Source organism: Sorex araneus, chromosome 8 (genome assembly GCF_027595985.1).
Source record: "Sorex araneus isolate mSorAra2 chromosome 8, mSorAra2.pri, whole genome shotgun sequence".
Classification (NCBI taxonomy): domain Eukaryota; kingdom Metazoa; phylum Chordata; class Mammalia; order Eulipotyphla; family Soricidae; genus Sorex; species Sorex araneus.
Genome location: NC_073309.1, coordinates 44,353,604 through 44,377,979, shown reverse-complemented (window position 1 = coordinate 44,377,979; position 24,376 = coordinate 44,353,604). Strand labels below are relative to the sequence as shown.

The following is a 24,376-nucleotide window of genomic DNA, read 5'->3' as shown; positions in this document are numbered from 1 at the left end:
GGGGTGATGAGGATGCAGACACAGGGCAGAGGCCCCCCACCTGCTCAGCCGTCCCATAGCCAACCACATAGTCTCCTGGGGGCCTCTCCCCACACCCCGTCCATCTTTCATGCTCCCCCGTCCCTGCTGGTGGGAAGGGCTTTCTCATAGCCCCCCACCCGGCTCTGCTACCCCAAACCCTCCCTTCCTCCCACATTTAGATTCTGGATCCCAGGCCAGCTGCATCTCTGACACACCCGCCATCCTCACTGTTATCCTCACTATCTCTCTCCAGCTTCCAGTGCGCCCTTTCCCTTTGGCTGGGGTATGCAGCACCCCCAAATTGATCTGCCTCAAAGGAGTGGGTGCTCTGGAGAGGCAGGACCCCTCTAGCGTAGTTCTCAAACACACAATATTGACAGGGGCCAAGACACAGATGGCATTTCTCTGTGCTGGATGGACACACACACACACACACACACACACACACACATTCTCTGAACCTTGGTACTTTCTCACCTTTAAGTAACCTGGGATAGAACTGCCTGGATCTACATAGAAGCGGATTTTCAAAAACAAATACCTAAGTAAAGTGTTTTTAAGTGTGTTTTCTCACACTTCTAGTTTTGTGGGTTTTTTTTTCTTTTTGGGTCACACCTGGCGATGCACAAGACTTACTCCTGGCTCTTCGAACAGGAGTTAGTCCTGGTGGTGCTTGGGGGAGTATATGGGATGCTGGGATTCAAACCCAGGTCAGTTGTGTGTAAGGCAAATGCCCTACCTGCTGTGCTACTGCTCCAGCCCCTATAGTTTTACAGTTAGCGTTACCTCCTCCCCAAACATATTGTAAGTATGCAGTTATCTAGAAGATAGAGTGATAGCACAGCAGTTATGGTGTTTACCTTCTTTGCGACTAATTTGGGATGGATCCCTGGCAGCCCATATGGTCTACAAGCCCACCAGGAGTGATCACTGAGTGCAGAGCTAGAAATGAGTCCTGACCACCACCAGGTGTGGCCTAAAAACCAAAATAATAATAATAAATTAAAAAGAATATATACCAAGTAGAAAATAGGGGCCTGAAGACAAAGTTTAGGGGATAAAGTACTTGCCTTGCACATCACCAGCCCTGATTCATCCTCAGAACTGCAGATGCTTCCCTGAGCACAAAATGTGCAGAAAATGGGGCTGGGGAGACAGTACACATGCTTTGTGGACACAGGACCCCGGTTCAGTTTCTGGCATCATCCAGCCCCCTGAAAAATGCTGGCAGTAACCCTGGCCGGGATGCTCAGCAGGGCCAGAGTGATTCCATCTATTCCATATCTTCGAGCCCCAGCATTGAACCATCAGCCCAGCTGGCTGGGAATCCCTAAGACTGGCTTCCTGTGCCACTGGGATAAAACTGAGGGAGACTCCCCCAAATTAGCAAGTATGTGTTAACCAGCTTTATGCTATCAACAGGGATTCTGGTAACAGCAGGCTATTAGAAGTAAAGTTTTGGGGAGTCCAAAGCTAGTGATAATCTAGTCTGCTCAGAGAGGGGGCTTGGTGCCCCTCCCTCATATTGTTGAACAGTCAGTGCTATCTGTGCCTCATAGGTATGTGTGTGTGTGTGTGTGTGTGTGTGTGTGTGTGTGTGTCTGTGTGTGTGTTTCATACAGATGTAAACTGTTTGTGATGAAAATCTTCCAACATGCAGAGGCGGAGAGTATCGTGTGATAAATGCCCCTGGGCCCATCCTTTGGCTCTAAAAATGATCACCATCTTCCCAGACCCCTTCCCTCTCTCTGTACCCCTCTCTTCAGCCTGAATGACTGCAGCCTTTTCGTTTCGTGTTTCCTCGATTTTACCCACTCCGCTGCCCTTTCCTGGGTGGGCAGGATCATCATCTGAAGCTTTCTGAGGAGGGCTCGGAGCATGGAGAATGAAGCCATTCGCATAGGGCTATGGCCTGAACGGAGCTGGGGTGGCTGGGGGCCCAGCGCTGTGCTCAGCTGGCTTCCTCTCTCTCCTTGGGGCACGTGCCTAGTAGATATGCTGCAGTGAACGAAAGGACGAGAGAACGAATGAATTGGACCCCTAGGCCATGCAGTGCTTACACTCCCAGACAGGGGGTCACCCTGCTGAAAGCTTCTCTGCCCTGGAAGCTCAGAGAGGTCAAAGTCAGCCCAAATCCTGACATTGGTGCCCTCTGTACCCACAGCCAAACACGACCGTGCTCCTGGACAAGTGCCGTCGCCGCTGCGTCTGTGACGGCGCCACCCACCAGATGCACTGCAGTGACACCCAGGGCTGCCCAGATGGAGAGCAGTGCCTCATCCAGAATGGCATCCTGGGTTGCTACCCCGAAAGCCTCGGAACCTGCCAGGCCACCGGAGACCCACACTACTTGACCTTCGATGGCCGGCGCTTGAACTTCATGGGCACCTGCATATACCTGCTGACCGGCTTGTGCAACCAGACCTCCGGGCTGACCGCCTTCCGTGTGCTGGTGGAGAATGAACATCGTGGCAACCCGACCGTAAGCTACACGCGCGCTGTGCGCGTGGAGACCCTGGGCGTGACTGTGGAGATCCGTCGGGAGTACCCCAGCCGGGTGCTGGTGAGTGAAGTAGCCCTGGGCCTGGACGGAGGAAGGCGAGAGCCCCTCTCCCCCTTAGAGAGTGATGGCTCTGGGGGGTGGGAGAGTGTGTATAGGGTAGAGGGGTGAAGGCCTTGGTCTCTGCAGACCCCCACCCACCCTGTACTCCGCATAGTCCCTGGAGTCCCACCAGGAATGATCCCTGAGCACAGAGCCAGGAGAAAGCCCTGAGCTCCACTGGGCGTGACCAAAAACACACAGGAAAAAGAACCAGGCCCTGGGGCAGAACTCAAAGGTTACATCATAGAGACTTTTCAGTCCCTATCACTGTGACCCCCAAGTACAGTAAGGGTGACCCTGGTGGCACTCAGGGCCAGGCCAAAGGTCCAATTGTCCAAGTATGGCAGGAAACCATATTGGGCCAGGTGGGGCTGGGGCCGGTTATCCTAATGGTTAGACTCACCCTACCTACACACCCGTTCCCATTCCCCAAGAGGCTGAGCTGCCATTCACTGACAGGTTCCACTGGAGAGGCTTGTTAGGGAGCTGGAGGGAGATGAGGTGAGATGAGGGAGTGGGCCAGGCCTGGTGGGGGGCTGGCTGGCTTTGAAGCTGAAGCCTAAAGATGTGAATGCAGCAATAAGCAAAGCGCAGGGTGAGGAGGCTGGAGGGGATGTGGTGGGCAAGAGCAGAGCAGCGCCCAAGGCCCTGAGGCCAGGCGGGGCTTGGGGAGTCGAGGAGATGGCACAGGCACATGGGAAATTAAATGGGCGAGTTGTGGGGTTAGGATCAAGGGCCCCTTCTGGTGTTGGATCAGAGGGACGTGAAATAGAAGAGGTGGTGGGTGAAGAGCACTGGGGGGTGTTCTGGAAAGGGGGGCACAGCAAGGACAAAGGCCATCCTGTACCCTGGGAATGAGTGGGATGGCTGAGTGGTTAGGGTGGCAGGCAGGGGTGTGGACATAGGGCAGAGCCCTGGTGAAGCAGCTTCTCCAGGGAAAGGGCCAGGGTTTAAGTTCTGTCCTGGAGGAGAGGGGAAGCAGCTGGGAGCAAAGAGGACCAGGATATTGTTGGCAAAAGAAAAGGGTCCTGAGGCTGGCCCATGGAGTAAGAAAGCCAGGGCAGGGGGCCGAAGCGACAGTTCAGTGGGGAGAATGATTCCCTTGCATGCAGTGGACCTGGGTTCCCAGATTTGATCCCCAGCATCCCAAAGGGTGGTCTAAGCACCTCCAAGAGTGTTTCCTGAGTACTGAACCAAGAGTAAAGCCTGGGCATCACTGGGTCACTGTCACTGTCATCCCGTTGCTCATCGATTTGTTCGAGTGGGCACCAGTAACGTCTCTCATTGAGAGACTTATTGTTACTGTTTTTGGCATACCCAATACACAGGGGTAGTTTGCAAGGCTCTGCTGTGCAAGCTCCATACTCTCGGTAGCTTGCCAGGCTCTCCGAGAGGGGCGTAGGTATTGAACACAGGTCGGCCGCGTAAAAGGCAAACGCCCTACCGCTGTGCAGTCGCTCCAGCATCACTGGGTATAGCCTAAAAACAAACAAACAAAACCTAAGAAAATCAGTGTGGCTGGCCCAGAAGGACCCTGGGCGGGGAGGCCAGTGAGAGAGCCTGGAAGACAGAGGCATCTAGATTTAGACTGACATTTGAAAGATGGATGTGGGTGAGGGCACCAGGCAGAGGGAAGAGCATGTGCAAAGGCTCTGAGGCAGGACCAAGTCTCGGGGGCCCAAAAGAACATCCTCATCCCTTGGCCCTGCTGCCTCTCTCCCCAGGTGGACGGCGTCCTCTACTACCTGCCTTACCAGGCGGCTGGCGGGCAGATACACATTTACCGCCAAGGTAAAGATGCCGTGGTGCGCACAAACTTCGGTCTGACAGTCACCTACGACTGGAAGAGTCGGGTGATCGCCAAGGTGCCAAGCAGCTATGCCGGGGCCCTGTGTGGGCTCTGCGGGAACTTCGATGGGGACGCAAGTAACGAGCTGACCCTGCGAGGTGGCGGCAAGACCACCAGTGTTCTGGAGTTTGGAAACAGTTGGCAGGAAGAGACCACGCCAGGCTGCGGTGCCTCTGAGCCCGGCAACTGTACCGACCTGGAGAGCCTGGTGGCTGAGCAGCTGGCGAACAATACGGAGTGTGGGATCATTGCCGACCCTAACGGGCCCTTCCAGGAGTGCCACTCGGTGCTGGACCCCCTCGGTGCTGTGCATGACTGCGTCTATGACCGCTGCCTGGTGCCTGGAGACTCTTCCTTGTGTGATGCCTTGGCTGCTTACGCTGCTGCGTGCCAGGCTGCCGGGATCACCGTGTACCCCTGGAGGAACGAGAGCTTTTGCCGTGAGTATCGGGAGGGACCACTGAGGGCTCCTACCTTGTCCCTCATTCACGAACCTATAAATACCATGGAACTGAATTCTTGTAGTAGCCGTAGAAGGTCACAACTATGGTTATGCCCGTTATCCAGATGAAGAAACTAAGGCTTATAAAGTTTCTGAGGAGAGGAAGCAATAGTACCTTGGGTAGGGCGCTTGCTTTGCATGACGCTGACCCGGGTTTGGTCCCATATGGTCCCCTGTGCCCCACCAGGAGTGATCCCCGAGTGCAGAGCCAGAAGTAAGCCCTGAGCACTGTGAGGTGTGGTCCCCCCAAAAAGCAAAACAAAAAGGAAAGATTCTGAGGAGCAGCAGAAAAGCCATAAACAAACCAGTGGGTTATGCTGGAATTTGCCAGCCCTTCCCCAGCCCCCCGGACTCAGAGGCTCCCTGCGGCTGCAAAGCTTCTGTGCGAGGGGGTCAGGCACCTGCAGGGGTGTGAGTTCTGACTGGCGATGGCCTGTTTCCCCGCAGCGATGTTGTGCCCGCCCCACAGCCACTATGAGCTGTGCTCCACGGGCTGCCCACTGTCCTGCGGTGAGCTGCCGGTGCCCGGGGGCTGCGGCCAGGACTGCCACGAGGACTGCGTGTGCGACGAGGGCTTCGTGCTGAGTGGCGACATCTGCGTGCCCCGGAACAACTGCGGCTGCGTCTACCAGGGCGCCTACTACCCGCCCGGCCACACCTTCTACCCCGGCCCCAACTGCAGCTCCCTGTGCCACTGCCAGCAGGACGGCGTGGTGTCCTGCCAGGCCGCCAGCTGTGGCCCGCACGAGGCCTGCCGGCCCAGCAACGGTGCGCTGGGCTGCGTCTCGGTGGGCTCAGTCACCTGCCAGGCGTCGGGAGACCCCCACTACACCACCTTCGATGGCCGCCGCTTCGACTTCATGGGCGCCTGCCTGTACGTACTCGCAAGCACGTGCAAGGACCGGCCCGGCCTGCCGCAGGTCCCCAGCCTGCCCCAGTTCACAGTCCTGCAGGAAAACATGCACTGGAACGGGAACCGCGTGAGCGTGACCAAGGCCATCACCGTGATTGTAGGGAACTACACCATGCGGCTGGAGCAGAAGCTGTGGAAGGTCAAGGTGAGCACCAGGGCCTTGAGGCGGGGCCTCTGGGTGAGGGGCGTGGCCTCTGTTGAGGGCGTGGCCTCTGGGTGAAGGGCAGGGCCTCAGGGGTGATGGGCGGGGCCTCTGCTGCGAGGGGCGGGGCCATCAGAGCCAGGAGCAGGGGCAGGCCAAGGGCCATGCCCAGCCCAGTGGCAGGAGAGTGAGGCCTGATGTCTCAAGGAGCCGAGGTTGGCTTGGCTCAGAGCCAAAGAGGGCTCCATGGACTAGGGAGAGACCCTTGGACCTGCACCGGTGGTGCATTGCCTCCCTGTGCCCGTTCCTTGGCTAGCCCCTTTGGTATCTCCCACCTTTCACTCCATCCTCCAGGCCTAGTGGGGTCTGGCACCACATAATCCCCCAAGCACTGCAGACAGTGACCCTTCTCCATAGAATAGTCTCAGGTGTGCTGCCCTGCAAAGAGAAAGGAACACAAGGTGATATCGTGCGGTTCTGGGTGGGTATATCATTTGGGGGCCACCACTCAAACACCATAAGACCCTGATATTGGGGCTGGAGTGATAGTAGAGCGGGTAGGGCGCTAACCTTGCACATGTCAAACCGGTTTGTTTCCCAGGTGATCCCCTGAGGTCCACATATGATCCCCTGAGCCACACCAGGAGTGATCCCTGAGTGTAGAGCTAGGAATTATCCCTGAGCACCGCTGAATGTGGACCCCAAACATACAAAACGAAGCAGAACCACTAAAAACCTTGTTATTATGCCATCTAACAAGTATGAAAATCAAGGCTCTGTGTGGTGAGGGTCCCCAGATGTTCAGGGCCAGTCAGGAGCTGGGCCTCAGGTCTGCGGGCTCCCACGGCACCCTCTGAAGCTTGACATCTCCCTCCCCAGGTGAACGGAGTGATCATGAACCTGCCGGTGGTGCTGGACAACGGCAAGATCCATATCTTCAAGCACGGCAAGGACGCGGTGATCGAGACCAGCTTCGGCCTGCGCGTGGCCTACGACCTCAAGTACAACGTGCGGGTCACCGTCCCGGGCAGCTACTACCAGCAGCTGTGCGGCCTGTGTGGCGACTATAACGGCGACCCCAAGGATGATTTCCAGAAGCCCAATGGCTCCCTGGCCAGCAACCCCAACGACTTCGGCAACTCGTGGGAGCAGAAGGTGCCCGGCTCGCCATGCCTGCCGCCGCCCCCCACCACCTGCCAGCCCGGCGGGGACTGCGGGGAGGGTGAGATGTGCACACCCCAGCAGCAGCAGCAGTTCCAGCAGGACGGTTTCTGCGGCTTCCTCACCAAGCCAAACGGGCCACTGGCTGCCTGCCACTCGCTCATCGACCCTCAGGGGGCCCTGCAGGACTGCGTGTTCGACATGTGCGCGGGCAATGGGGACAAAGACATCCTCTGCTCCAGCATCCAGGACTATGTGAGTGCCTGCCAGGCCGCAGGGGGCCAAGTGAAGCCCTGGAGGAACGAGTCATTCTGCCGTGAGTGAGGGCCAGAGGAGGAGGGAAATGGGGGTGGGGGGGTGGGGAGGGACCCAGCCCAAGAGCCGGGGAGGCGGGGTGGGGGGAAGGAGGAAAAGACACACAATAAGGGAGAACCCTAGGCCCTGCACCCTCTCTGTCGCTCGGGGACTCACATGGCCCTTCCCTTCTCTTTGCAGCCATGACCTGTCCCCCCAACAGCCACTATGAGATCTGTGCAGACACCTGCTCCCTGCAGTGCGCCGCTCTCAGCGAGCCCCAGAATTGCCCCGACAGCTGTGCTGAGGGCTGCCAGTGTGACACTGGCTTTCTCAACAGTGGTCAGGACTGCGTGCCCACACAGGACTGTGGCTGCTACCACAACGGCATCTACTATAAGGTGAGAGAGTGGGCTGGGCCCAGAACGGGGCTTTGACTTGAAGCTGGATCCTAAGAACGAGGGGGGTGTGAGGGGCGAGGGAGCTGGTGGGGAGGGGTTGGGCAGAGGCAGAGTGGGGGCCAAGGCTCCGAGGCCGGACTGGGCTTGGGGAACTGAGGAAAACACATGGGCGCGCAATCCTGGAGAATTAAATGGGCGCAATGTGGGATTCAGATCATCGAGGGCCTGCCACAGGGTCGGATCAAAAGGGACACAGAGTGGAAGAAGAGATGTAGGGGGAGGGGACCCAGAAAGACAGTGCTGCAAGGGCAGCCGCCTCGCTGTGCCACGGAGAGTGAGTGGGGTGATGAGGATGCAGACACAGGGCAGAGGCCCCCCACCTGCTCAGCCGTCCCATAGCCATCCACAGAGTCTCCTGGGGGCCTCTCCCCACACCCCGTCCATCTTTCATGCTCCCACGTCCCTGCTGGTGGGAAGGGCTTTCTCATAGCCCCCCACCCGGCTCTGCTACCCCAAACCCTCCCTTCCTCCCACATTTAGATTCTGGATCCCAGGCCAGCTGCATCTCTGACACACCCGCCATCCTCACTGTTATCCTCACTATCTCTCTCCAGCTTCCAGTGCGCCCTTTCCCTTTGGCTGGGGTATGCAGCACCCCCAAATTGATCTGCCTCAAAGGAGTGGGTGCTCTGGAGAGGCAGGACCCCTCTAGCGTAGTTCTCAAACACACAATATTGACAGGGGCCAAGACACAGATGGCATTTCTCTGTGCTGGATGGACACACACACACACACACACACACACACACATTCTCTGAACCTTGGTACTTTCTCACCTTTAAGTAACCTGGGATAGAACTGCCTGGATCTACATAGAAGCGGATTTTCAAAAACAAATACCTAAGTAAAGTGTTTTTAAGTGTGTTTTCTCACACTTCTAGTTTTGTGGGTTTTTTTTTCTTTTTGGGTCACACCTGGCGATGCACAAGACTTACTCCTGGCTCTTCGAACAGGAGTTAGTCCTGGTGGTGCTTGGGGGAGTATATGGGATGCTGGGATTCAAACCCAGGTCAGTTGTGTGTAAGGCAAATGCCCTACCTGCTGTGCTACTGCTCCAGCCCCTATAGTTTTACAGTTAGTGTTACCTCCTCCCCAAACATATTGTAAGTATGCAGTTATCTAGAAGATAGAGTGATAGCACAGCAGTTATGGTGTTTACCTTCTTTGCGACTAATTTGGGATGGATCCCTGGCAGCCCATATGGTCTACAAGCCCACCAGGAGTGATCACTGAGTGCAGAGCTAGAAATGAGTCCTGACCACCACCAGGTGTGGCCTAAAAACCAAAATAATAATAATAAATTAAAAAGAATATATACCAAGTAGAAAATAGGGGCCTGAAGACAAAGTTTAGGGGATAAAGTACTTGCCTTGCACATCACCAGCCCTGATTCATCCTCAGAACTGCAGATGCTTCCCTGAGCACAAAATGTGCAGAAAATGGGGCTGGGGAGACAGTACACATGCTTTGTGGACACAGGACCCCGGTTCAGTTTCTGGCATCATCCAGCCCCCTGAAAAATGCTGGCAGTAACCCTGGCCGGGATGCTCAGCAGGGCCAGAGTGATTCCATCTATTCCATATCTTCGAGCCCCAGCATTGAACCATCAGCCCAGCTGGCTGGGAATCCCTAAGACTGGCTTCCTGTGCCACTGGGATAAAACTGAGGGAGACTCCCCCAAATTAGCAAGTATGTGTTAACCAGCTTTATGCTATCAACAGGGATTCTGGTAACAGCAGGCTATTAGAAGTAAAGTTTTGGGGAGTCCAAAGCTAGTGATAATCTAGTCTGCTCAGAGAGGGGGCTTGGTGCCCCTCCCTCATATTGTTGAACAGTCAGTGCTATCTGTGCCTCATAGGTATGTGTGTGTGTGTGTGTGTGTGTCTGTGTGTGTGTTTCATACAGATGTAAACTGTTTGTGATGAAAATCTTCCAACATGCAGAGGCGGAGAGTATCGTGTGATAAATGCCCCTGGGCCCATCCTTTGGCTCTAAAAATGATCACCATCTTCCCAGACCCCTTCCCTCTCTCTGTACCCCTCTCTTCAGCCTGAATGACTGCAGCCTTTTCGTTTCGTGTTTCCTCGATTTTACCCACTCCGCTGCCCTTTCCTGGGTGGGCAGGATCATCATCTGAAGCTTTCTGAGGAGGGCTCGGAGCATGGAGAATGAAGCCATTCGCATAGGGCTATGGCCTGAACGGAGCTGGGGTGGCTGGGGGCCCAGCGCTGTGCTCAGCTGGCTTCCTCTCTCTCCTTGGGGCACGTGCCTAGTAGATATGCTGCAGTGAACGAAAGGACGAGAGAACGAATGAATTGGACCCCTAGGCCATGCAGTGCTTACACTCCCAGACAGGGGGTCACCCTGCTGAAAGCTTCTCTGCCCTGGAAGCTCAGAGAGGTCAAAGTCAGCCCAAATCCTGACATTGGTGCCCTCTGTACCCACAGCCAAACACGACCGTGCTCCTGGACAAGTGCCGTCGCCGCTGCGTCTGTGACGGCGCCACCCACCAGATGCACTGCAGTGACACCCAGGGCTGCCCAGATGGAGAGCAGTGCCTCATCCAGAATGGCATCCTGGGTTGCTACCCCGAAAGCCTCGGAACCTGCCAGGCCACCGGAGACCCACACTACTTGACCTTCGATGGCCGGCGCTTGAACTTCATGGGCACCTGCATATACCTGCTGACCGGCTTGTGCAACCAGACCTCCGGGCTGACCGCCTTCCGTGTGCTGGTGGAGAATGAACATCGTGGCAACCCGACCGTAAGCTACACGCGCGCTGTGCGCGTGGAGACCCTGGGCGTGACTGTGGAGATCCGTCGGGAGTACCCCAGCCGGGTGCTGGTGAGTGAAGTAGCCCTGGCCTGGGCGGAGGAAGGCGAGAGCTCCTGTCCCCCGTAGAGAGTGATGGCTCTGGGGGGTGGGAGAGCGTGTATAGGGTAGAGGGGTGAAGGCCTTGGTCTCTGCAGACCCCCACCCACCCTGCACTCCGCATAGTCCCTGGAGTCCCACCAGGAATGATCCCTGAGCACAGAGCCAGGAGAAAGCCCTGAGCTCCACTGGGTGTGACCCAAAACACACAGGAAAAAGAACCAGGCCCTGGGGCAGAAACAAAGGTTACATCATAGAGACTTTTCAGTCCCTATCACTGTGACCCCCAAGTACAGTAAGGGTGACCCTGGTGGCACTCAGGGCCAGGCCAAAGGTCCAATTGTCCAAGTATGGCAGGAAACCATATGGGCCAGGTGGGGCTGGGGCCGGTTATCCTAATGGTTAGACTCACCCTACCTACACACCCGTTCCCATTCCCCAAGAGGCTGAGCTGCCATTCAGTGACAGGTTCCACTGGAGAGGCTTGTTAGGGAGCTGGAGGGAGATGAGGTGAGATGAGGGAGTGGGCCAGGCCTGGTGGGGGGCTGGCTGGCTTTGAAGCTGAAGCCTAAGGATGTGAAGGCAGCGATAAGCAAAGCGCAGGGTGAGGAGGCTGGAGGGGATGTGGTGGGCAAGAGCAGAGCAACGCCCAAGGCCCTGAGGCCAGGCGGGGCTTGGGGAGTCGAGGAGATGGCACAGGCACATGGGAAATTAAATGGGCGAGTTGTGGGGTTAGGATCAAGGGCCCCTTCTGGTGTTGGATCAGAGGGACGTGAAATAGAAGAGGTGGCGGGTGAAGAGCACTGGGGGGTGTTCTGGAAAGGGGGGCACAGCAAGGACAAAGGCCATCCTGTACCCTGGGAGTGAGTGGGATGGCTGAGTGGTTAGGGTGGCAGGGGTGCGGACATAGGGCAGAGCCCTGGTGAAGCAGCTTCTCCAGGGAAAGGGCCAGGGTTTAAGTTCCCTCCTGGAGGAGAGGGGAAGCAGCTGGGAGCGAAGAGGACCAGGATATAGTTGGCAAAAGAAAAGGGCCCTGAGGCTGGCCCCGGGAGCAAGAAAGCCAGGGCAGGGGGCCGAAGCAACAGTTCAGTGGGGAGAACGATTCCCTTGCATGCAGTGGACCTGGGTTCCCAGATTTGATCCCCAGCATCCCAAAGGGTGCTCTAAGCACCACCAAGAGTGTTTCCTGAGTACTGAACCAAGAGTGAACCCTGGGCATCACGGGGTCACTGTCACTGTCACTGTCATCCCGTTGCTCATCGATTTGTTCGAGTGGGCACCAGTAACGTCTCTCATTGAGAGACTTATTGTTACTGTTTTTGGCATACCCAATACACACGGGTAGCTTGCCAGGCTCTGCTGTGCAAGCTCCATACTCTCGGTAGCTTGCCAGGCTCTCCGAGAGGGGCGTAGGTATTGAACACAGGTCGGCCGCGTAAAAGGCAAACGCCCTACCGCTGTGCAGTCGCTCCAGCATCACTGGGTATAGCCTAAAAACAAACAAACAAAACCTAAGAAAATCAGTGTGGCTGGCCCAGAAGGACCCTGGGCGGGGAGGCCAGTGAGAGAGCCTGGAAGACAGAGGCATCTAGATTTAGACTGACATTTGAAAGATGGATGTGGGTGAGGGCACCAGGCAGAGGGAAGAGCATGTGCAAAGGCTCTGAGGCAGGACCAAGTCTCGGGGGCCCAAAAGAACATCCTCATCCCTTGGCCCTGCTGCCTCTCTCCCCAGGTGGACGGCGTCCTCTACTACCTGCCTTACCAGGCGGCTGGCGGGCAGATACACATTTACCGCCAAGGTAAAGATGCCGTGGTGCGCACAAACTTCGGTCTGACAGTCACCTACGACTGGAAGAGTCGGGTGATCGCCAAGGTGCCAAGCAGCTATGCCGGGGCCCTGTGTGGGCTCTGCGGGAACTTCGATGGGGACGCAAGTAACGAGCTGACCCTGCGAGGTGGCGGCAAGACCACCAGTGTTCTGGAGTTTGGAAACAGTTGGCAGGAAGAGACCACGCCAGGCTGCGGTGCCTCTGAGCCCGGCAACTGTACCGACCTGGAGAGCCTGGTGGCTGAGCAGCTGGCGAACAATACGGAGTGTGGGATCATTGCCGACCCTAACGGGCCCTTCCAGGAGTGCCACTCGGTGCTGGACCCCCTCGGTGCTGTGCATGACTGCGTCTATGACCGCTGCCTGGTGCCTGGAGACTCTTCCTTGTGTGATGCCTTGGCTGCTTACGCTGCTGCGTGCCAGGCTGCCGGGATCACCGTGTACCCCTGGAGGAACGAGAGCTTTTGCCGTGAGTATCGGGAGGGACCACTGAGGGCTCCTACCTTGTCCCTCATTCACGAACCTATAAATACCATGGAGCTGAATTCTTGTAGTAGCCGTAGAAGGTCACAACTATGGTTATGCCCGTTATCCAGATGAAGAAACTAAGGCTTATAAAGTTTCTGAGGAGAGGAAGCAATAGTACCTTGGGTAGGGCGCTTGCTTTGCATGACGCTGACCCGGGTTTGGTCCCATATGGTCCCCTGTGCCCCACCAGGAGTGATCCCCGAGTGCAGAGCCAGAAGTAAGCCCTGAGCACTGTGAGGTGTGGTCCCCCCAAAAAGCAAAACAAAAAGGAAAGATTCTGAGGAGCAGCAGAAAAGCCATAAACAAACCAGTGGGTTATGCTGGAATTTGCCAGCCCTTCCCCAGCCCCCCGGACTCAGAGGCTCCCTGCGGCTGCAAAGCTTCTGTGCGAGGGGGTCAGGCACCTGCAGGGGTGTGAGTTCTGACTGGCGATGGCCTGTTTCCCCGCAGCGATGTTGTGCCCGCCCCACAGCCACTATGAGCTGTGCTCCACGGGCTGCCCACTGTCCTGCGGTGAGCTGCCGGTGCCCGGGGGCTGCGGCCAGGACTGCCACGAGGACTGCGTGTGCGACGAGGGCTTCGTGCTGAGTGGCGACATCTGCGTGCCCCGGAACAACTGCGGCTGCGTCTACCAGGGCGCCTACTACCCGCCCGGCCACACCTTCTACCCCGGCCCCAACTGCAGCTCCCTGTGCCACTGCCAGCAGGACGGCGTGGTGTCCTGCCAGGCCGCCAGCTGTGGCCCGCACGAGGCCTGCCGGCCCAGCAACGGTGCGCTGGGCTGCGTCTCGGTGGGCTCAGTCACCTGCCAGGCGTCGGGAGACCCCCACTACACCACCTTCGATGGCCGCCGCTTCGACTTCATGGGCGCCTGCCTGTACGTACTCGCAAGCACGTGCAAGGACCGGCCCGGCCTGCCGCAGGTCCCCAGCCTGCCCCAGTTCACAGTCCTGCAGGAAAACATGCACTGGAACGGGAACCGCGTGAGCGTGACCAAGGCCATCACCGTGATTGTAGGGAACTACACCATGCGGCTGGAGCAGAAGCTGTGGAAGGTCAAGGTGAGCACCAGGGCCTTGAGGCGGGGCCTCTGGGTGAGGGGCGTGGCCTCTGTTGAGGGCGTGGCCTCTGGGTGAAGGGCAGGGCCTCAGGGGTGATGGGCGGGGCCTCTGCTGCGAGGGGCGGGGCCATCAGAGCCAGGAGCAGGGGCAGGCCAAGGGCCATGCCCAGCCCAGTGGCAGGAGAGTGAGGCCTGATGTCTCAAGGAGCCGAGGTTGGCTTGGCTCAGAGCCAAAGAGGGCTCCATGGACTAGGGAGAGACCCTTGGACCTGCACCGGTGGTGCATTGCCTCCCTGTGCCCGTTCCTTGGCTAGCCCCTTTGGTATCTCCCACCTTTCACTCCATCCTCCAGGCCTAGTGGGGTCTGGCACCACATAATCCCCCAAGCACTGCAGACAGTGACCCTTCTCCATAGAATAGTCTCAGGTGTGCTGCCCTGCAAAGAGAAAGGAACACAAGGTGATATCGTGCGGTTCTGGGTGGGTATATCATTTGGGGGCCACCACTCAAACACCATAAGACCCTGATATTGGGGCTGGAGTGATAGTAGAGCGGGTAGGGCGCTAACCTTGCACATGTCAAACCGGTTTGTTTCCCAGGTGATCCCCTGAGGTCCACATATGATCCCCTGAGCCACACCAGGAGTGATCCCTGAGTGTAGAGCTAGGAATTATCCCTGAGCACCGCTGAATGTGGACCCCAAACATACAAAACGAAGCAGAACCACTAAAAACCTTGTTATTATGCCATCTAACAAGTATGAAAATCAAGGCTCTGTGTGGTGAGGGTCCCCAGATGTTCAGGGCCAGTCAGGAGCTGGGCCTCAGGTCTGCGGGCTCCCACGGCACCCTCTGAAGCTTGACATCTCCCTCCCCAGGTGAACGGAGTGATCATGAACCTGCCGGTGGTGCTGGACAACGGCAAGATCCATATCTTCAAGCACGGCAAGGACGCGGTGATCGAGACCAGCTTCGGCCTGCGCGTGGCCTACGACCTCAAGTACAACGTGCGGGTCACCGTCCCGGGCAGCTACTACCAGCAGCTGTGCGGCCTGTGTGGCGACTATAACGGCGACCCCAAGGATGATTTCCAGAAGCCCAATGGCTCCCTGGCCAGCAACCCCAACGACTTCGGCAACTCGTGGGAGCAGAAGGTGCCCGGCTCGCCATGCCTGCCGCCGCCCCCCACCACCTGCCAGCCCGGCGGGGACTGCGGGGAGGGTGAGATGTGCACACCCCAGCAGCAGCAGCAGTTCCAGCAGGACGGTTTCTGCGGCTTCCTCACCAAGCCAAACGGGCCACTGGCTGCCTGCCACTCGCTCATCGACCCTCAGGGGGCCCTGCAGGACTGCGTGTTCGACATGTGCGCGGGCAATGGGGACAAAGACATCCTCTGCTCCAGCATCCAGGACTATGTGAGTGCCTGCCAGGCCGCAGGGGGCCAAGTGAAGCCCTGGAGGAACGAGTCATTCTGCCGTGAGTGAGGGCCAGAGGAGGAGGGAAATGGGGGTGGGGGGGTGGGGAGGGACCCAGCCCAAGAGCCGGGGAGGCGGGGTGGGGGGAAGGAGGAAAAGACACACAATAAGGGAGAACCCTAGGCCCTGCACCCTCTCTGTCGCTCGGGGACTCACATGGCCCTTCCCTTCTCTTTGCAGCCATGACCTGTCCCCCCAACAGCCACTATGAGATCTGTGCAGACACCTGCTCCCTGCAGTGCGCCGCTCTCAGCGAGCCCCAGAATTGCCCCGACAGCTGTGCTGAGGGCTGCCAGTGTGACACTGGCTTTCTCAACAGTGGTCAGGACTGCGTGCCCACACAGGACTGTGGCTGCTACCACAACGGCATCTACTATAAGGTGAGAGAGTGGGCTGGGCCCAGAACGGGGCTTTGACTTGAAGCTGGATCCTAAGAACGAGGGGGGTGTGAGGGGCGAGGGAGCTGGTGGGGAGGGGTTGGGCAGAGGCAGAGTGGGGGCCAAGGCTCCGAGGCCGGACTGGGCTTGGGGAACTGAGGAAAACACATGGGCGCGCAATCCTGGAGAATTAAATGGGCGCAATGTGGGATTCAGATCATCGAGGGCCTGCCACAGGGTCGGATCAAAAGGGACACAGAGTGGAAGAAGAGATGTAGGGGGAGGGGACCCAGAAAGACAGTGCTGCAAGGGCAGCCGCCTCGCTGTGCCACGGAGAGTGAGTGGGGTGATGAGGATGCAGACACAGGGCAGAGGCCCCCCACCTGCTCAGCCGTCCCATAGCCATCCACAGAGTCTCCTGGGGGCCTCTCCCCACACCCCGTCCATCTTTCATGCTCCCACGTCCCTGCTGGTGGGAAGGGCTTTCTCATAGCCCCCCACCCGGCTCTGCTACCCCAAACCCTCCCTTCCTCCCACATTTAGATTCTGGATCCCAGGCCAGCTGCATCTCTGACACACCCGCCATCCTCACTGTTATCCTCACTATCTCTCTCCAGCTTCCAGTGCGCCCTTTCCCTTTGGCTGGGGTATGCAGCACCCCCAAATTGATCTGCCTCAAAGGAGTGGGTGCTCTGGAGAGGCAGGACCCCTCTAGCGTAGTTCTCAAACACACAATATTGACAGGGGCCAAGACACAGATGGCATTTCTCTGTGCTGGATGGACACACACACACACACACACACACACACACATTCTCTGAACCTTGGTACTTTCTCACCTTTAAGTAACCTGGGATAGAACTGCCTGGATCTACATAGAAGCGGATTTTCAAAAACAAATACCTAAGTAAAGTGTTTTTAAGTGTGTTTTCTCACACTTCTAGTTTTGTGGGTTTTTTTTTCTTTTTGGGTCACACCTGGCGATGCACAAGACTTACTCCTGGCTCTTCGAACAGGAGTTAGTCCTGGTGGTGCTTGGGGGAGTATATGGGATGCTGGGATTCAAACCCAGGTCAGTTGTGTGTAAGGCAAATGCCCTACCTGCTGTGCTACTGCTCCAGCCCCTATAGTTTTACAGTTAGTGTTACCTCCTCCCCAAACATATTGTAAGTATGCAGTTATCTAGAAGATAGAGTGATAGCACAGCAGTTATGGTGTTTACCTTCTTTGCGACTAATTTGGGATGGATCCCTGGCAGCCCATATGGTCTACAAGCCCACCAGGAGTGATCACTGAGTGCAGAGCTAGAAATGAGTCCTGACCACCACCAGGTGTGGCCTAAAAACCAAAATAATAATAATAAATTAAAAAGAATATATACCAAGTAGAAAATAGGGGCCTGAAGACAAAGTTTAGGGGATAAAGTACTTGCCTTGCACATCACCAGCCCTGATTCATCCTCAGAACTGCAGATGCTTCCCTGAGCACAAAATGTGCAGAAAATGGGGCTGGGGAGACAGTACACATGCTTTGTGGACACAGGACCCCGGTTCAGTTTCTGGCATCATCCAGCCCCCTGAAAAATGCTGGCAGTAACCCTGGCCGGGATGCTCAGCAGGGCCAGAGTGATTCCATCTATTCCATATCTTCGAGCCCCAGCATTGAACCATCAGCCCAGCTGGCTGGGAATCCCTAAGACTGGCTTCCTGTGCCACTGGGATAAAACTGAGGGAGACTCCCCCAAATTAGCAAGTATGTGTTAACCAGCTTTATGCTATCAACAGGGATTCTGGTAACAGCAGGCTATTAGAAGTAAAGTTTTGGGGAGTCCAAAGCTAGTGATAATCTAGTCTGCTCAGAGAGGGGGCTTGGTGCCCCTCCCTCATATTGTTGAACAGTCAGTGCTATCTGTGCCTCATAGGTATGTGTGTGTGTGTGTGTGTGTGTGTGTCTGTGTGTGTGTTTCATACAGATGTAAACTGTTTGTGATGAAAATCTTCCAACATGCAGAGGCGGAGAGTATCGTGTGATAAATGCCCCTGGGCCCATCCTTTGGCTCTAAAAATGATCACCATCTTCCCAGACCCCTTCCCTCTCTCTGTACCCCTCTCTTCAGCCTGAATGACTGCAGCCTTTTCGTTTCGTGTTTCCTCGATTTTACCCACTCCGCTGCCCTTTCCTGGGTGGGCAGGATCATCATCTGAAGCTTTCTGAGGAGGGCTCGGAGCATGGAGAATGAAGCCATTCGCATAGGGCTATGGCCTGAACGGAGCTGGGGTGGCTGGGGGCCCAGCGCTGTGCTCAGCTGGCTTCCTCTCTCTCCTTGGGGCACGTGCCTAGTAGATATGCTGCAGTGAACGAAAGGACGAGAGAACGAATGAATTGGACCCCTAGGCCATGCAGTGCTTACACTCCCAGACAGGGGGTCACCCTGCTGAAAGCTTCTCTGCCCTGGAAGCTCAGAGAGGTCAAAGTCAGCCCAAATCCTGACATTGGTGCCCTCTGTACCCACAGCCAAACACGACCGTGCTCCTGGACAAGTGCCGTCGCCGCTGCGTCTGTGACGGCGCCACCCACCAGATGCACTGCAGTGACACCCAGGGCTGCCCAGATGGAGAGCAGTGCCTCATCCAGAATGGCATCCTGGGTTGCTACCCCGAAAGCCTCGGAACCTGCCAGGCCACCGGAGACCCACACTACTTGACCTTCGATGGCCGGCGCTTGAACTTCATGGGCACCTGCATATACCTGCTGACCGGCTTGTGCAACCAGACCTCCGGGCTGACCGCCTTCCGTGTGCTGGTGGAGAATGAACATCGTGGCAACCCGACCGTAAGCTACACGCGCGCTGTGCGCGTGGAGACCCTGGGCGTGACTGTGGAGATCCGTCGGGAGTACCCCAGCCGGGTGCTGGTGAGTGAAGTAGCCCTGGCCTGGGCGGAGGAAGGCGAGAGCTCCTGTCCCCCGTAGAGAGTGATGGCTCTGGGGGGTGGGAGAGCGTGTATAGGGTAGAGGGGTGAAGGCCTTGGTCTCTGCAGACCCCCACCCACCCTGCACTCCGCATAGTCCCTGGAGTCCCACCAGGAATGATCCCTGAGCACAGAGCCAGGAGAAAGCCCTGAGCTCCACTGGGTGTGACCCAAAACACACAGGAAAAAGAACCAGGCCCTGGGGCAGAAACAAAGGTTACATCATAGAGACTTTTCAGTCCCTATCACTGTGACCCCCAAGTACAGTAAGGGTGACCCTGGTGGCACTCAGGGCCAGGCCAAAGGTCCAATTGTCCAAGTATGGCAGGAAACCATATGGGCCAGGTGGGGCTGGGGCCGGTTATCCTAATGGTTAGACTCACCCTACCTACACACCCGTTCCCATTCCCCAAGAGGCTGAGCTGCCATTCAGTGACAGGTTCCACTGGAGAGGCTTGTTAGGGAGCTGGAGGGAGATGAGGTGAGATGAGGGAGTGGGCCAGGCCTGGTGGGGGGCTGGCTGGCTTTGAAGCTGAAGCCTAAGGATGTGAAGGCAGCGATAAGCAAAGCGCAGGGTGAGGAGGCTGGAGGGGATGTGGTGGGCAAGAGCAGAGCAACGCCCAAGGCCCTGAGGCCAGGCGGGGCTTGGGGAGTCGAGGAGATGGCACAGGCACATGGGAAATTAAATGGGCGAGTTGTGGGGTTAGGATCAAGGGCCCCTTCTGGTGTTGGATCAGAGGGACGTGAAATAGAAGAGGTGGCGGGTGAAGAGCACTGGGGGGTGTTCTGGAAAGGGGGGCACAGCAAGGACAAAGGCCATCCTGTACCCTGGGAGTGAGTGGGATGGCTGAGTGGTTAGGGTGGCAGGGGTGCGGACATAGGGCAGAGCCCTGGTGAAGCAGCTTCTCCAGGGAAAGGGCCAGGGTTTAAGTTCCCTCCTGGAGGAGAGGGGAAGCAGCTGGGAGCGAAGAGGACCAGGATATAGTTGGCAAAAGAAAAGGGCCCTGAGGCTGGCCCCGGGAGCAAGAAAGCCAGGGCAGGGGGCCGAAGCAACAGTTCAGTGGGGAGAACGATTCCCTTGCATGCAGTGGACCTGGGTTCCCAGATTTGATCCCCAGCATCCCAAAGGGTGCTCTAAGCACCACCAAGAGTGTTTCCTGAGTACTGAACCAAGAGTGAACCCTGGGCATCACGGGGTCACTGTCACTGTCACTGTCATCCCGTTGCTCATCGATTTGTTCGAGTGGGCACCAGTAACGTCTCTCATTGAGAGACTTATTGTTACTGTTTTTGGCATACCCAATACACACGGGTAGCTTGCCAGGCTCTGCTGTGCAAGCTCCATACTCTCGGTAGCTTGCCAGGCTCTCCGAGAGGGGCGTAGGTATTGAACACAGGTCGGCCGCGTAAAAGGCAAACGCCCTACCGCTGTGCAGTCGCTCCAGCATCACTGGGTATAGCCTAAAAACAAACAAACAAAACCTAAGAAAATCAGTGTGGCTGGCCCAGAAGGACCCTGGGCGGGGAGGCCAGTGAGAGAGCCTGGAAGACAGAGGCATCTAGATTTAGACTGACATTTGAAAGATGGATGTGGGTGAGGGCACCAGGCAGAGGGAAGAGCATGTGCAAAGGCTCTGAGGCAGGACCAAGTCTCGGGGGCCCAAAAGAACATCCTCATCCCTTGGCCCTGCTGCCTCTCTCCCCAGGTGGACGGCGTCCTCTACTACCTGCCTTACCAGGCGGCTGGCGGGCAGATACACATTTACCGCCAAGGTAAAGATGCCGTGGTGCGCACAAACTTCGGTCTGACAGTCACCTACGACTGGAAGAGTCGGGTGATCGCCAAGGTGCCAAGCAGCTATGCCGGGGCCCTGTGTGGGCTCTGCGGGAACTTCGATGGGGACGCAAGTAACGAGCTGACCCTGCGAGGTGGCGGCAAGACCACCAGTGTTCTGGAGTTTGGAAACAGTTGGCAGGAAGAGACCACGCCAGGCTGCGGTGCCTCTGAGCCCGGCAACTGTACCGACCTGGAGAGCCTGGTGGCTGAGCAGCTGGCGAACAATACGGAGTGTGGGATCATTGCCGACCCTAACGGGCCCTTCCAGGAGTGCCACTCGGTGCTGGACCCCCTCGGTGCTGTGCATGACTGCGTCTATGACCGCTGCCTGGTGCCTGGAGACTCTTCCTTGTGTGATGCCTTGGCTGCTTACGCTGCTGCGTGCCAGGCTGCCGGGATCACCGTGTACCCCTGGAGGAACGAGAGCTTTTGCCGTGAGTATCGGGAGGGACCACTGAGGGCTCCTACCTTGTCCCTCATTCACGAACCTATAAATACCATGGAGCTGAATTCTTGTAGTAGCCGTAGAAGGTCACAACTATGGTTATGCCCGTTATCCAGATGAAGAAACTAAGGCTTATAAAGTTTCTGAGGAGAGGAAGCAATAGTACCTTGGGTAGGGCGCTTGCTTTGCATGACGCTGACCCGGGTTTGGTCCCATATGGTCCCCTGTGCCCCACCAGGAGTGATCCCCGAGTGCAGAGCCAGAAGTAAGCCCTGAGCACTGTGAGGTGTGGTCCCCCCAAAAAGCAAAACAAAAAGGAAAGATTCTGAGGAGCAGCAGAAAAGCCATAAACAAACCAGTGGGTTATGCTGGAATTTGCCAGCCCTTCCCCAGCCTCCCGGACTCAGAGGCTCCCTGCGGCTGCAAAGCTTCTGTGCGAGGGGGTCAGGCACCTGCAGGGGTGTGAGTTCTGACTGGCGATGGCCTGTTTCCCCGCAGCGATGTTGTGCCCGCCCCACAGCCACTATGAGCTGTGCTCCACGGGCTGCCCACTGTCCTGCGGTGAGCTGCCGGTGCCCGGGGGCTGCGGCCAGGACTGCCACGAGGACTGCGTGTGCGACGAGGGCTTCGTGCTGAGTGGCGACATCTGCGTGCCCCGGAACAACTGCGGCTGCGTCTACCAGGGCGCCTACTACCCGCCCGGCCACACCTTCTACCCCGGCCCCAACTGCAGCTCCCTGTGCCACTGCCAGCAGGACGGCGTGGTGTCCTGCCAGGCCGCCAGCTGTGGCCCGCACGAGGCCTGCCGGCCCAGCAACGGTGCGCTGGGCTGCGTCTCGGTGGGCTCAGTCACCTGCCAGGCGTCGGGAGACCCCCACTACACCACCTTCGATGGCCGCCGCTTCGACTTCATGGGCGCCTGCCTGTACGTACTCGCAAGCACGTGCAAGGACCGGCCCGGCCTGCCGCAGGTCCCCAGCCTGCCCCAGTTCACAGTCCTGCAGGAAAACATGCACTGGAACGGGAACCGCGTGAGCGTGACCAAGGCCATCACCGTGATTGTAGGGAACTACACCATGCGGCTGGAGCAGAAGCTGTGGAAGGTCAAGGTGAGCACCAGGGCCTTGAGGCGGGGCCTCTGGGTGAGGGGCGTGGCCTCTGTTGAGGGCGTGGCCTCTGGGTGAAGGGCAGGGCCTCAGGGGTGATGGGCGGGGCCTCTGCTGCGAGGGGCGGGGCCATCAGAGCCAGGAGCAGGGGCAGGCCAAGGGCCATGCCCAGCCCAGTGGCAGGAGAGTGAGGCCTGATGTCTCAAGGAGCCGAGGTTGGCTTGGCTCAGAGCCAAAGAGGGCTCCATGGACTAGGGAGAGACCCTTGGACCTGCACCGGTGGTGCATTGCCTCCCTGTGCCCGTTCCTTGGCTAGCCCCTTTGGTATCTCCCACCTTTCACTCCATCCTCCAGGCCTAGTGGGGTCTGGCACCACATAATCCCCCAAGCACTGCAGACAGTGACCCTTCTCCATAGAATAGTCTCAGGTGTGCTGCCCTGCAAAGAGAAAGGAACACAAGGTGATATCGTGCGGTTCTGGGTGGGTATATCATTTGGGGGCCACCACTCAAACACCATAAGACCCTGATATTGGGGCTGGAGTGATAGTAGAGCGGGTAGGGCGCTAACCTTGCACATGTCAAACCGGTTTGTTTCCCAGGTGATCCCCTGAGGTCCACATATGATCCCCTGAGCCACACCAGGAGTGATCCCTGAGTGTAGAGCTAGGAATTATCCCTGAGCACCGCTGAATGTGGACCCCAAACATACAAAACGAAGCAGAACCACTAAAAACCTTGTTATTATGCCATCTAACAAGTATGAAAATCAAGGCTCTGTGTGGTGAGGGTCCCCAGATGTTCAGGGCCAGTCAGGAGCTGGGCCTCAGGTCTGCGGGCTCCCACGGCACCCTCTGAAGCTTGACATCTCCCTCCCCAGGTGAACGGAGTGATCATGAACCTGCCGGTGGTGCTGGACAACGGCAAGATCCATATCTTCAAGCACGGCAAGGACGCGGTGATCGAGACCAGCTTCGGCCTGCGCGTGGCCTACGACCTCAAGTACAACGTGCGGGTCACCGTCCCGGGCAGCTACTACCAGCAGCTGTGCGGCCTGTGTGGCGACTATAACGGCGACCCCAAGGATGATTTCCAGAAGCCCAATGGCTCCCTGGCCAGCAACCCCAACGACTTCGGCAACTCGTGGGAGCAGAAGGTGCCCGGCTCGCCATGCCTGCCGCCGCCCCCCACCACCTGCCAGCCCGGCGGGGACTGCGGGGAGGGTGAGATGTGCACACCCCAGCAGCAGCAGCAGTTCCAGCAGGACGGTTTCTGCGGCTTCCTCACCAAGCCAAACGGGCCACTGGCTGCCTGCCACTCGCTCATCGACCCTCAGGGGGCCCTGCAGGACTGCGTGTTCGACATGTGCGCGGGCAATGGGGACAAAGACATCCTCTGCTCCAGCATCCAGGACTATGTGAGTGCCTGCCAGGCCGCAGGGGGCCAAGTGAAGCCCTGGAGGAACGAGTCATTCTGCCGTGAGTGAGGGCCAGAGGAGGAGGGAAATGGGGGTGGGGGGGTGGGGAGGGACCCAGCCCAAGAGCCGGGGAGGCGGGGTGGGGGGAAGGAGGAAAAGACACACAATAAGGGAGAACCCTAGGCCCTGCACCCTCTCTGTCGCTCGGGGACTCACATGGCCCTTCCCTTCTCTTTGCAGCCATGACCTGTCCCCCCAACAGCCACTATGAGATCTGTGCAGACACCTGCTCCCTGCAGTGCGCCGCTCTCAGCGAGCCCCAGAATTGCCCCGACAGCTGTGCTGAGGGCTGCCAGTGTGACACTGGCTTTCTCAACAGTGGTCAGGACTGCGTGCCCACACAGGACTGTGGCTGCTACCACAACGGCATCTACTATAAGGTGAGAGAGTGGGCTGGGCCCAGAACGGGGCTTTGACTTGAAGCTGGATCCTAAGAACGAGGGGGGTGTGAGGGG

General features: G+C 57.5%; 1 protein-coding gene across 1 annotated transcript in view; it reads left to right on the top strand.

Moving 5' to 3' along the window:
* FCGBP (Fc gamma binding protein) overlaps positions 1 to 24,376 on the top strand; it is a 71,773-nt gene that overhangs the window by 23,930 nt on the left and 23,467 nt on the right. The window contains exons 15-29 of the mRNA XM_055146437.1: positions 2,186 to 2,584; positions 4,348 to 4,912; positions 5,422 to 6,032; positions 6,909 to 7,506; positions 7,686 to 7,885; positions 10,393 to 10,791; positions 12,554 to 13,118; positions 13,628 to 14,238; positions 15,115 to 15,712; positions 15,892 to 16,091; positions 18,603 to 19,001; positions 20,764 to 21,328; positions 21,838 to 22,448; positions 23,325 to 23,922; positions 24,102 to 24,301. Coding sequence (XP_055002412.1) covers positions 2,186 to 2,584; positions 4,348 to 4,912; positions 5,422 to 6,032; positions 6,909 to 7,506; positions 7,686 to 7,885; positions 10,393 to 10,791; positions 12,554 to 13,118; positions 13,628 to 14,238; positions 15,115 to 15,712; positions 15,892 to 16,091; positions 18,603 to 19,001; positions 20,764 to 21,328; positions 21,838 to 22,448; positions 23,325 to 23,922; positions 24,102 to 24,301 — 7,119 coding nt within the window. The remainder of the gene's footprint in view (positions 1 to 2,185; positions 2,585 to 4,347; positions 4,913 to 5,421; positions 6,033 to 6,908; positions 7,507 to 7,685; positions 7,886 to 10,392; positions 10,792 to 12,553; positions 13,119 to 13,627; positions 14,239 to 15,114; positions 15,713 to 15,891; positions 16,092 to 18,602; positions 19,002 to 20,763; positions 21,329 to 21,837; positions 22,449 to 23,324; positions 23,923 to 24,101; positions 24,302 to 24,376) is intronic.